This window comes from Maylandia zebra, linkage group LG18 (genome assembly GCF_041146795.1).
Source record: "Maylandia zebra isolate NMK-2024a linkage group LG18, Mzebra_GT3a, whole genome shotgun sequence".
NCBI classification, from domain to species: domain Eukaryota; kingdom Metazoa; phylum Chordata; class Actinopteri; order Cichliformes; family Cichlidae; genus Maylandia; species Maylandia zebra.
Genome location: NC_135184.1, coordinates 25,483,314 through 25,496,918, shown reverse-complemented (window position 1 = coordinate 25,496,918; position 13,605 = coordinate 25,483,314). Strand labels below are relative to the sequence as shown.

Here is a 13,605-nt window from a genome sequence, read left to right as displayed (position 1 = left end):
AAACAAAATGTTAGACTTTTACATGTTGTGATGATGCTCAGCTGGTTTTATTTTGATTCCCCAACACATCATGGGGAGGCAGCACTGAGTCTGCTTTGACAGTCAAAGCTCTTTATGTTGCGCTCATGTGCAAACTGGATGCAAGATGATGGCCTGTGTTGGCTAGCAGGTAAACAGATGCCCGTCCAGTGGCCAACAGATAGGTGGGTGTACATTTTTTTAAAAGACTGACTTTGGGTAACATAGTAATTATTTCCTTTTGTTTGAAAAATAACTTTACTGAACATGATCTGATCATACAGACACAGACACAAGTGCTTTTAATCACGTGAGGGTTATAGCTTCATATTACTTAAAAGTCAGCAAAATGGTGATGAAGTCATGATGTAAAACTTCCAAGCTGGTTCAAATTAATTTTATGAAAGACTTACAGTAATGTTTAAGAAAAAAAGCGAAAACATTACCAGGTAAAATCCTCATTTAGATGCTGTTTCAGGCAAACATTCTGAATTTCATGCTGAGAAATTTCCCTGACCACAGCCGCTTCATGTTAAGCTACGTAGTGTCAAACTTTTTTCTCACTTCTGTACATTCCCCTTTTACTTACCGAGGCAAGCCAGTGATTTGCGCTGAAACGCAGTACGCCTTTCATCTGTGAAGAGTGCACCTGTATGACTCACTACAGGAAAATTATGTCACCAGATCAGAGCGCTGTTCCTGTGTACGGCCTCTGTTGCCTTTGCAGCTAATTTCCCGGAAACTCACAACGTTCTTGTAAAGTCTAATAAGGGAGATCCCACGCCTTCATAAAGCTGTGAACTGCGCAGACTTGTGAAAGTGTTTTAAAATGGACAGCGTGACTTTATCCTGTGAGTCTATATCACAGCGACTTAGAGCAGATAAAACAGATCAACAAAATCTGAGCGCACAACTGATCTTATTATTTAGACTAAAAAGCATTTATGAGTTGATAAGGATCCCTACAATCTGCTCATACACAAGCTGTAAAGCTAAAAAATATAAACAGCATTCTGTAATAGTGAATTAACTGAATAATGTGACATATGAACGTGCAGCCCATTATTTTATAAATCTTGAACCTTTGACCCCAACTGTAAGAGGAAAGAGTTCAAACCTTTACTTTAATATGTCACATGTCTGTACTTTGGAGGACACTGTATATTTAAATAAGACCCCTGAGGCGCCTTATTAGATCCAGCAACTGAAACTAACATGTTCATGTGAATTGTCCCATCTGTAAAGTGGCTAATGGCCTGGACAAGTTGGTTCCAGAGGCACTATCAAGTGGGTCGCATGGACCACGTCTGTGTGAATTTAATTAAACTCGTGAGACAAGACAGGTTCAGTTTTGCCCGTCAGGTTATATATATAACCTGTGACTCTTTGTTCTGCATTCACTGCACAAGCAACCCTGCCACCCAGCAGGAGTGATTAGTGCAGCAAAGCCATCTGCACAACTGCAAGCGCAAAGCTGAACAGCACCTCAGCTGCGTATTGGATTCAGTTTTCTGCAGTGGTGGGCAAATGCTCTTGTTCCACACCGCACACAGGCGCCAACCATAAGAAGGCTGACTATTACTCAGTAATCGGTATTAAATAACATACTGGATGGGAGTGGCGGGGAATTGCAAATAATGACTGATTTACAATTTAGATTCAGCTGCAGGCCGGCTCATGTTTAACCCACACAGTAACCAAGGGAACCCGCTAACTTAGTCGTTAGTGACCCACATAGGAAAGAAGACGTGTATGTTTTTATTAGGTACATCTGTACAGCCTATCTGATGCATTTTTTTAATATATCATAAAGCCTACTTGCATTATGCTTGTTATCTTTACTTCAGACACTGTTACTGAGATGGTTATTTAATAGTTATATTAGAGTGAGGTGTTAATGGTCTTCTTAAGCCTTTCATCTATATAAACATGTAAGAGCGACAGACAAAAAAGAAAAAGAAAGCTCTTTCATTTTTATGTAATCAAATGTAACACCACCTTTACATGTGGGTCACCTGATGTGTAAAATAAGTTACCATGTGAATGTACCATATGTACAATTATTGAACTGGATCTAAGCCTGGATCTAGGTGCTCCCTGTGTGAAGGGGGAAGCTGATGATGACTTTCCTGCTAGGGGAATTGTAGACTTAATGCCTATAGGAGGATTTGGCCAGTGAGTGTAGCAGCAGACTTCATTTATGAGGAAAAGGGGGAAATCTGTCTCATTTAAATACATTGTTGAACAAAAGCTTTAATAGTGGAATAATGCACATTCTGCACTTTTGTTCCATATCTGGAAGTACAAAAAGGTTTAAGCACAAGGAAAGATTGTGGTATCGGCAAGGAAAATATATGCAACTAACTACGCTTTCCTTAGTTATTATCAGATATAAATCAGATTGTGAGGTGCTCAATATTGCTCAGTATCAACAAGGCTGCATTTGTTCTCAGCCTAAATGTCTTTAGCTTAAAATTTCTACATAATCATTCATAATCTCATTCAAAAAATCTACTCTGTTTGGTGTAACCAGGGCCGCCAACACCAGAGGGCAAATTAAACTCATGGTTCTCTAGTGATTTTGTATAGCTAATGTAAAGGTGCTTCCTTGTCTGCTAACAATGAAATGGCTGAAAGCTGCTGTGCGGTGGGATACAATATTACAGATGCTACAAAGATTGAGATAGCTTCGGAAAAATAAAGCTGGCCTCAAACCTGCATTCTGTCTGAAGACCAGCAAAAAGACTGGATTATAAAGAAGTCTACAAAACAGCTCTCTAGCTTGATCACTGTAAACACTTTCCTGATGAGTTTATGGGCTCAGGCACTTTTTTGTTTATGATTTGTGACATTAGCCACTCGCTCATTGGCTAACAACCTATTCAGTCACAAGCCACTGGCCAATAACTGAGCGGTTTTACAGTCAGACCGGCCTCTACTTGTCACATCGGTTACCGTTTTTTGCAACAAAGGCAGAGATGGCAAAATCGCTCATCTTCATATCAGAACTACAAAAACAAGCATGTGGCATCACAGTAGCTACCTCCATCTGTTATATGGTCTATGCACATTTACCAACAGCCAACAAGGTGGAAGTAACTTTAGTATTTTACCCTGTGTGTTTTACATGGTGCAGAAAACTTTTATTATTCTATAGTTTACATATTTTTATTTACTTTTTATTTGCATGTTTTTATTTTGAAAGTTTAGTGTTAACTTCCGATCCATATCTCTCCAGTTAAGACAACGATCTATACCTACTCAATGACCTGCTATAAAAATGCAGGGAGACACAGCAGAGCAGAGAAACCAACAGAAATATATGGCTGCAAATATTACTTAGAGCTCCTGTGAGCAAACCATGCTGTTTGTCTGTTTTATAAAATACTCAAGCACTGCAGGCAGATAGCCAGAAGCGATCGGGTCCTTGTGAAGTGCAACAAGAACGGTAAAAGAACGACTGGCAGACAGGTGGAACTCGGTTTCAGTCGTTCTTCTGCATGGCACGTCAGAGTGGGAAGTGTTAGAGTATTTTAGAACTTGTTTGTACTTGTTTTTGTGCCTAGTCTGGCTTTTATGTAGTAAATTCTTTTTTTAATTACTAATCAGTCACCCCTCTTCCTTTATATTCAGGGGCATAATTTCCAGGGGGGTTAGGGGGGTTATTACCCCTCCCATAATCAGACCCAACGAATATAACCCCCCAACCCAATAAAATTATGAATTATCTTGCATAAATAGGCTGTAGATTCTCTTAACTCATTTCAGGTATTACCAGCAAAATAGTTGCATGTTTAATCATCTAGGAATTTATTTATTTAGACAGAGATCTTGACCCCCCCAATGTTCAGCACAAAGTTATGCCGATGTTTATGTTCTCCACCCGATTAAAAAAGTCCTCATTCAAAATGTAGAATTCATTTTTGTTTGCATTATTGTTTTGTTTTTTCCTTTTTTTTAAATTATTTTTTAAGCTGCAAATAGGAATGTGGTTAGCAGTGTAGCTAATGTAGCTTGCAACATTAGCTAGCTAACAGCTAATAACAATTGGAGCTAAAAATTCCTTTGATGTAAATGAATCTAGTATTTTTAACCTGCTAGAGGCATTTTGTCACAGTTTTATCTCAGGGCCAAGTATTTAAACCTCTAGTGTGCGTGCTTTTCAGATTATGACATGTTGAGCTCTGTGCTGGTGAAATATGAGTTTTGAATTCCATAAAATGAAACTTGGCTCTTATCTTTTTGTGAATGATTAATGAAATAATGAGTGGCTAGCACAATTCTGATATCACAAATGGGAAAGAAGAATAATGATTCAAAACTGATGTCATTAAACAGAATGTTTTATATGGTAGATGATGAAAAGAAGTGGAAAGTCTTCAGTCATCTGTCCTGGATTGACATATTGTACCCTTGTAGAAAAGATCAAGGCCTGGCCTCTCCTCTCCAATGAGCACCCAAATGTCTCTTTTCCTCATTCTTGCATGCCCTATTTTTGGATAAAAGCAATTCCAGTGAGGCATATTGTTATGAAAATAGGAGCATGACGAGAATGTTGAAAATAATTTTCAAGCCTTAGCACCATTGTTGTGTTTGTTGTGCTTGTTTGCGGTCTGTAAGGGGGTTCCTGCTGATTCACTGAAGTCCGTTATACTCTGACACGTCTGTTGATTCATTTTGTTGTCTGACTTCGCTTTGTTTTCAGCCAATGTAGAGACACAAAGTACAGACTGAACTTGACGTGAAAAGGCGCTTTCAGGCAGGAAGTAACAACACCCCTTCTTCCCCCCTCACCCATGTCAGCACTTTGCAGTTTCGGTTCAATCGCTTCCCTTTTTACCAAGCGACATCCAAAATGCACTCTTAAATGACCATTTGCATATCATCATTGTCCACACATGCACAGCTCTGTATGTTTGCACTGCAGCACAAAAACAACAGGTGGGGGGAGACTCTTGCGGTGTTGGGTGTACGTATGAATTTTGCCAAATATACCTCAACCAGACATCACGTGGTTTCATATCAGTTTCGCCGCTGTGAGCCGATAATGTTATTTGTTTAGTTCGGTGATACTTTAAACACTTCTTCTCTGACAAGAAATACAGAAGCGCAGTCTTCCCCCTGTTTATTAACAGATCACTGCATGAAATAACTGCTACAATACTCCGGTGAACCAGTTACATAATTACAACTGTAAATAGGAATATTATTTCAAAATGATCAAATGAAACAGTTCTAATCTTTTGTCTCCAGCTGGCAACAGAATCTTCTTGGCTCAGTGTGTGTATTGATTTTGTTGGTTCTCTCATCTGGTATGTTGACAAGAGGCAAATGCATACAGAGAAGCTAAATGACAGCTATTTAATTTGGTTTCAGTGATTGTGCAGGCTGCTGTTACCTGAAGAGAAAGGATGCTGCAGGTTCTATTTATAGGACTCATATGCATTTCCAGAAATTGTGTCTTTTATTCAACAGGTTTTCTGTTGTTGTTTTAGTTGTTTTGGGGTTGTTGTTTTTTTAATGTGAGAATAGAAAAAGGTTTTGATATAGCTTGGTGCAAGTTTCAAGGGTTTTACAAATAGACTGTGTTTACCATTGCGTTCCTTTGATTTCTTTCTAGGCTGGATAGCTAAACCTTAACTACAAACCAAGTATCAAGGTTGAATGTGCCTTTATTGCAACTTTATGCAGGGGCAGAGCTAACCGGTGGCTAGCGACTGAAATTTGGCTACCGCTTTGGTCAACCTACACCACCAATGCTGAAACATGTTAGGGGGTTTGCACCCACCACAAAGCTGCTAGCAGAAAGGCTGAACACAGAATATGGGGGAGATCAACAGGATGTAAACAATGCCACTTTTGCCAATTTGCTGCTGTGGTTTCTGCGAAATGCTGACAAAGTCATCACAGACATGTGATTTTCATCACACCAGAAGGAAAACAAAGCCAAAAGCATGATCACGGCCGGCCCCTGTGACTGATGTGTAGTGAGTAGTCATGACTTTGGGGTGTCACTGTTGCCGGTGGTATCAGTAAATTCTGGGTTGTAGAGGCTCTTGAGAAGATTTATCGCGTCACTTGTGCAGGAGGAGCTGAGTCTACTTTTCTGCTCGACAGATGTGCAGTTTACATCTGCAAATTTTGTGGTCTATCAGAACTTGTCCGGGGTCCACAGTTCCCGCTAACTGTCAGCTGTAATTGACATTTGGAAGCTAGAAGCGCTTTGATATCTTTGTACAGCCTTGCCGATCAAGTAGCTGCAGTTTAGACCCTCAGACAGCTACTTAGAGGGGCCCACGATGGGTGGGAGATAAGGTTAGAGGATTTATCAGCTCTGAACCTGTTATTGACTGACAACTTCAGAAGGCTTGTTCATTTTCCAATTACGTTTAATTAGGACCTTGTTCTTTCCTTTCAACTTCTGTTCAAACTAAAGAAACACATCCTCTGCCGCTATGCTGAAAGGCAGCTTCACACTCTCTCCAGCACAGACGTTGCACTTGTCTCCATCTCCATCTAGAACACATCTATTCCCTGTTGCTCTCTACTGTGTCACAATGAATTCGTCCTCCTTCTTTAAGGCTCTCATGTTCGGGAACGAGCTAAGGTCAGCCTCAGCGCATACGCATTTTATTATTCATTACATTGTATTCTTTCCAGCACTGCAGTGTCTGGCCTTGCTGGCGGTACAAGTGGAATCACAGAACAAGTGACCTCTTTTATAATTCACACTCTTAAACGTTTTCTATGTGTTCAAGGTTGATATTATTCATGCAATGTCGAACACGTAATCAAACACGAGACAGTATAAACACAGATATTCAAATTGATATTGATATTCGGACAACATCAGAGTTTTTCTTAAATATTGGGTCCAAATTGCTTAAGTGCAACACGTCACAGTGTGAAAACGATTGTTACAAAAAATCAAGACAAAAATATCACCTCAAGTCAAAACAAACAGAACTAATGAATGATACAAGTGAACGTAATGAACATAATCACAGGTGTCTTTTTCAAGTTTCCTAGTAAATAGTTACAGCAGGATGTTGAACCCAGAGGGGTTTTCTATATCACAGATCAAGCTGATGGCAGTAAGCTGTTATACCGTTACAGGAAGTAGAGCGAGCATGGGAAATGAAACGCGAGCGCCGTTTATAAAAGACGAGGTGGTTCAACGAGTGATGGGTTAAACATTTTTCAGAGAGTTATTTGTGGCCTGCCGCTTTGCACGCCACAGACAGCATGGAGACGCTTCTTCTTCTATTTCCTCAATTCAGCTACATGCCCCCAAAGGAGGAAGCATATTTCAAAATGTTTGGTCCAGTAGGCTTACAGACACCAAAGATGAAGGACGACAGTAGCAGGTTGGTGTGTGATTTTCCGTCATTTTTAAATGTTTACCTGTTTTCTGAAGTTGAATATTTTCAGGGGGCTTTAGCAATTTCTAACAGCTATTACAAGAAATTGGAGCAGTACAACTTTAATCAACCAGAAATAGATTCAGCAAGCGTTTTTGTACAAAGAAGAAATATTTTAATCTGTAATATTCACGACATGTCTCCGTACCTTGTAGATTTGCCTTTTCTGTGCTGCTCAAAGCTGCTATAGCTGACACCATATAAGGCTGTTGAACTTAAAAGCTGCCGTCTTCCCTCATAAGGGTCTCCACGCTTTTCTTAAAAAACACGTCAGCTTATGTGACTGAACTTGCAATCTGTACTATGCTGCAGAGCTGTTGTGCAATTCATATTGTGCCATGAAAGCCACTTCAGAAAGTGTGCCTTTAAGGAGAAAAGTTTGCTGCAATTGTAAGTGCACCTTCTGGTCTTTTATATTTGTTCTCCCTTGTTTGCAGGCAGAAAGACAAAGAGAGGAAGAGTCGGCTTAGCCTTTTTCTCACCAAGTCAGGCTCTCACGAAAACGTCAGTCCCAGTAAAAAGACAGCTACGACACCCAGCAAGTGAGAAAGAAAAAAAAAAATCCATTAACTTCTCATGCAGGCCGTGGTATTTTGCACAAGCGTTATCCCTTTTTAACCTCAGATTTCTGTACCCTCCATGACTCATTACACACTCACAGATACATGACATCTAGTACGTCTCTGTGAGAATCCAAGACATTTTTTTTTTTTGCTGCATCATTAGAGGAGAGCTGACCGCATCTCTGATTTGTTTCACAGCATCTCAACGGAGGCAGCTTTGCAATGGAGCGACTCCTTTGAAGAACTACTAAAGCACTCAGGTCAGATTAATGCCTGAAACTTTTCAAAAATGTTGTGTCGAATTGCCGTCTAAAACCGTTTCTTGTGCTGTCAAACGCTTTGCTTCATTTGAATTGTAAACTGTAACACAGTGTTCGAAGCGCTAAATAGTTAATGGGGAGTGCTGTGAGAGTTTCACTACATCTTTTAATGTTTGTTAACACAGATAGTAATACAGAAACTGTGCAACTTCCTCCCCTCGTCACAGATGCCGCACAGAAACACTGTGACCTGCTGTCGTTTTGGCACGGTTAACAGATCCATGTAATAACATCCACACTTTTGAGCACACTCACACATATTATGGTTAAGCTGTTTCGGGATAGTTAAACTGACTATAGAGCTGAGACTCATAGATTATGAAGTTTTGGCAGGTTTCCACAACACACTGAAATGTGGAAGCTACATGTCCTTAAACAGCTGTAGTTACAGGAGCGTGACTAACAGTGTTTCTCTGTTTCTCTGTTTCTGTTTCTTTACATCAGATGGGGTGGAAACCTTCTCTCAGTTCCTCAGGACAGAGTTCAGTGAAGAAAACATTGAGTTCTGGTTGGCCTGTGAAGAATACAAGACCACTGATTCTGAGACAAAGCTGCTGTCCAAAGCCAAATATATTTATACAATTTTTATTGAATCCGATGCCCCTAAAGAGGTATGACATATGCCTTTTTTTTACATCACAAACGGCATGGATGTTGTGTTGCTAAGCTGGGCTTCAAAAGCTTAACCCCCCCTGGAGTGCAGTTTACCGTTTTTCTTGGCTTATTTGTCAGTGAGGGCTGTTGACAACTTGAAATATTTATATTATCGTAATAAAAAAATAACAGTAGGCGAATTCTAAAGTGCTGTGTAGACAGGAGCCCGCAGCAACTTGACCTTTGCGAACAATCATTAGGAGCAGCAGCTCGTCGAGGTCATGTGTTTAGCGCTTACACGGCTGCAAAGCAGGTTGAGTTATTTCTGTGCGAGACAGTTGTGGTTTAAAAGGTTTCCACTCACTTTGCAAAGATGATGCGACCACCATCTGATATGCTTTCAGGGCCCATAGCATATTTGACCGTTAAAGAGTTCTGCGTCTGGTTTGAGGTTTTCACATTCCTCTGCAAGAGTGGAGAGAGCATCTCCCACACACTTTCAGTCTAAGATGAGTGCATATGTAAATCTGAAAGAGGGTTTTCAGAGCAGCGCTGCAGTGGCATTATTGCACACAAGTACACAGCTCGAGCGATTTGAAGGGAGAAACAAATGTAAATGAATGCAACCTTCAATACTGATGGTAGACGATAGCGTAGTTTCACACGCATGCATATTTATTTTGAAAGCTGCTGGTAGTTTTTCAAAGGAAAGTATCTTAAGAATATTTCAGTCTATAAAGGGCATAAATATGGTTTTGCCGCCAGTAATTAAACATTAAAAAGCCAGTCACGAGAGTAGGAGGCAGAAAATTAACCTCTATCTGTGATGATATCTAAGAAACTGATGTGTGTCAGTGACTGTTTAAACTCAGATTATCTAGAGTTGAAATATAGTGTCAACAAAAACACGCATGGGGAAAGAAAACTCACGCTCTGAGCGCAGTTATGAGTAACTCACATTTTGGCTTTGGAAAGCGATCCATTAATGTCAAGGTGAGGTTTGACATTCTTAACCTTTTTTAAAAGATCCTCTAAAGCAGGCACAGCAGAATTATTTTCTCCTAAGAAGAGCATCTTGACATTCTGAAATTGACTTTTATTTGGTGTCGCGTGTGTGTGTAACCTTCTGAAACATCGAGATGTGGAGTTTCTCCATTGTTGTAAACGACTCCACGCAGCGCTTACTGCGGGTTTCGGGGTTTCCCCTCTCTTATCAGTAACTTGCATATCTACTAAGGCCTTTGTCTAACCCACTGTCTGCCCCTGCTGCAAACCTACGCAAAAATCCCAAACTCGGGTTGAAATGTACGTGGGCAAGTGTAGAGTTAACATGTGTCCCTATTTTTCATTCAGATCAACATTGACTATCACACCAAGACGGCCATCCAGAACAACATGGCAAAGCCCACAAAGAGCTGTTTTGAAGCAGCTCAGATAAAAGTCTACAGCCTGATGAAAAAGGACTCCTACCCCAGGTTCCTGCAATCTGACATTTATCTGCGACTCACCAGGAGGAAAGGGCCCGGAGCCACCATGTTTCGCAGAAGGTCACGCTCCTGTGTATTCAACGACAGAGGGGAGGCCACGACCGAACCCTCAGCCTGGTAGCTTGGAGGAGCAGTAGCTCACTCTGTGCGATGGATTAATTATTATATTGCAGCACAACTGCTGAAATATAAAGTGTGGTGCGGAAGTTTATTATTTTCCACAGGTTTGCTTCTGCAGAGTGCATTATTTTTTTATAACCACCGTTGCCACAGTGGATTACTCCACATGCACAGCACTGTGACAGCATGCCAGCAATAGTAATCTGAATAACATTTTGGGAAGTACATTTGTTTGCTTTCTTGAATGCACAGACTGCTACAAATCTTAAACGCGTGTGCGGTAAATGCGTGGCTACAGCTAGAAGCTGGCTAGTTTAGCTTAGCATAAAGGCCGTTAACAGGAGATTATAGGCACAGAAGCTCTGTTTCAGAGTCACAAAATTCAAGCGCAGTTCCTCTAAAGCTAATTTTGAAAGCTTTAAGCTTTATATGTTAACAGTTCATTCTGTGGAGAGAAAAAAAGATAGTATTTAAAGAAGTTTCACTTCATTCTGAGTCTTTGTGATGGGATACGCTAACGGGCTGCGGGCGGTAGCTTTATGTCATGCAGATAGGAGAGTTCACAGGATTAACCTTCAGCTACAAGAATAATCTCAAAGGTTACGTCACAGCCATGTGGTTATCTGAAAATAATGGACGCCCCCTGGTCAATCAGAATTGAATATTCTCAGTGGCCATTGTATGAAACCAGGTTACTCCGCAGCATCTGTGGATTGATCTATTATCCATTCTTTTCCTCAGAGGCGCTTTACTTGTGGATTCAATCTTTATTGATGATTTTTAGATATATTTTTTTTAAATCTCACAAAACTTGAATGACAATGTGATAGCTAGCTGGAGACAGAATCTCAGATGAGACGCCTCCTCCCCACTGACAGTATCCAGCCAGCCGTACAGGCAGCCACACTGAGGCAGCCCTCGTGACTTCAGACTGGGTATACTTCATTTGGTTTGTTTTCCGATCCAACAACAGCACCTTAAAACACCATTAATGCAGTCAATGCAGCATACGAGCCAATTTGAATGTGTCTCATTAAAAGGAATTCATGAATTTATCCTTCTATCGCACTGCCCACCTGTCTCAATACTAACTTGCAGTGACAGCCTGCTGTAAAAGTACAGAAACCTTTTGTTTTTTACAGATCTCTTATTTCTGCTGTTAATCAAAGACTCATTTTTTTCACACCAAGAAAATGTATCTGTGCTATTTGAATACTAATATTATAAATTATGATTGCCTTTTTTTCCGTTTGCTACCACCTAATAATTTATGTATTATTCATATGTCATCATACGTGTTGACTTGCTGTAAATGATGTGGAGTAACTCAAATAAACACTTTCTTATAAAGCACTTTTAATGAGGCCTTCAGTGGCATTAATTACTCTGAATGACCGCATCTAAATGTGAAAAATCGAGCTGTAGCGTGTGCATATTACACTAGTGGGGGAAATTGTGATCTTGTGTAGCTCCCTATTCCAAATCACTGAAAAATTAATAGTCCGTATCAGGTCCCACCACTCTAGCACGAAATTATTCATGTTACTGTATATGTATGCACAAGCTATACTTCTTGTAAAGACAAATGTGTATTAATTCAGAATTGTTGCCCCTGAACTCTTGAATATGCATGCAGACAGACTACATCTAAGTACTTAAAGCGGTACATACACACATAGTGCTGGTTTAGCTCATTAACACAGATGTCAAGGATTCAAGAATGCTTTAAAGGGATAAAGTCAATCTCAGCCCAAGTACCTGTCACTCTATAAAACCTGTGCAGAATACCTCACATTTCCCATTAATTATGCATCCATCTAGATGGCAGCAGCAGCAGCATGCATACACTGCAGTTCCTGCTGTCTTCTCATACCAATAGTCAAAGAAGGAGTGTGGGGTGTGGGATTTATTGTAATGGTCTTTTAACAAAGGTAGTAGCTCTGCTGCCCTCCCAAATACATCACAGCATAAGATTAGTTGCCCGCTAAGACTTTGCTGGCAGATTCCGTGTTTCTTTCCCCATTGGCATTTAAATTCGAAGCTCTGTCTATGCTAAAAAGCCTCTAAAGTCACCCACAAGTTAAAGATGTATTGTGGAACTGCTGAAGGGAAACAAAAGAGTAAGAAAGCAGTTTGCCTGGAGATATGAGGCTTGTAAAACACAATGAATACCAGTCTAAGAGGAGTTTAAAATGAAAAAGATGTGTTATAAGGTGGCTAACAGTGGATTTTACAGACACTTTCTCCAGTATGTTTTTGTTTTAAAACATTACTCAATGTAGACCGAAGAGCGTCAGCAGTTTATGTACCTGCCGGGCTCTTGTCTCCTTTTTGAGAACAAGTTTGTCCCGTCTCCGGAGCCTGTGTGGCTCAAATTTAGCAAGAGATTTGCTGACACCCAGGCTCACATATTGAGTTGCGAAATCTTCCCCCGTTAGAAATCCATTTGCACTTGATGTGGTTGACCTGCAAAGATATTGACACACTTCAGTATATTTCACTGCAAACAGAGGGCCATGTCGAGTTTAAAAATCTTGAGGTGAGAGTTTGTATTTTGTATTAAACCTCCACTGAAGTAACAGAAGCAGCGAGGCACCCATTTATGCTGGGAAAAATCAGCACTGCTGATTCTTAAAGTGGCTCCATGTTTATCAGTGGACTGGGGGCAGGTTTCTGGAGGAAGTAGCCTAAATCATTTTTAGGAATAATGTCAGACTGAAGGTAAAATGAAACATTGAAACACACGTTGTCAAAAAACATGTCAGTTGCATAAGATCTATAGGAGCAGGCTGAAATAAGTAGCAACTGTACGTATAAGTGGGAATGTAACATTTAACAATTAATAAAAGAAAAATACATAACATGTTTCACCAAGGACAAGTCGATGCTCTGTCAAGATTTTTACTGTTGTTTATAGAACAGTTACATTTGAAGGTACATGAGCAAGAAAGAAAGGCAGAAAGCCTGCTGCTGTCTTTTAATATCATGTAAGTCAAAAGTCATCACCTTCAAGAGTTCGAAATCTAATTTAAATCAAGTGCTGATCGCATCTTCGCTCTGCACCAATCTCTACCCCACAGTC

At 40.2% G+C, this 13,605-nt stretch overlaps 1 protein-coding gene across 1 annotated transcript; it reads left to right on the top strand.

The window, feature by feature from the left end:
* Positions 1-7,213: 7,213 nt before the first annotated feature.
* On the top strand, positions 7,214-11,889 carry rgs18 (regulator of G protein signaling 18). The gene is made up of 5 exons (XM_004567119.6): positions 7,214-7,385; positions 7,877-7,981; positions 8,201-8,262; positions 8,767-8,933; positions 10,270-11,889. The coding sequence occupies exons 1-5, from the start codon at positions 7,264-7,266 to the stop codon at positions 10,522-10,524; spliced, it is 711 nt and encodes a 236-aa protein (XP_004567176.1). The 5' UTR covers positions 7,214-7,263; the 3' UTR covers positions 10,525-11,889.
* Positions 11,890-13,605: the final 1,716 nt, after the last annotated feature.

What these genes read in the sequence shown, in the direction of transcription:
- rgs18 (XM_004567119.6), top strand. Translation starts at nt 7,264, where the DNA reads ATGGAGACGCTTCTTCTTCTATTTCCTCAATTCAGCTACATGCCCCCA. An exon ending in ACAGCTACGACACCCAGCAA is followed by an intron (nt 7,982 to 8,200) that starts GTGAGAAAGAAA and finishes TTTGTTTCACAG; the next exon opens with CATCTCAACGGAGGCAGCTT. An exon ending in AATCCGATGCCCCTAAAGAG is followed by an intron (nt 8,934 to 10,269) that starts GTATGACATATG and finishes TTTTTCATTCAG; the next exon opens with ATCAACATTGACTATCACAC.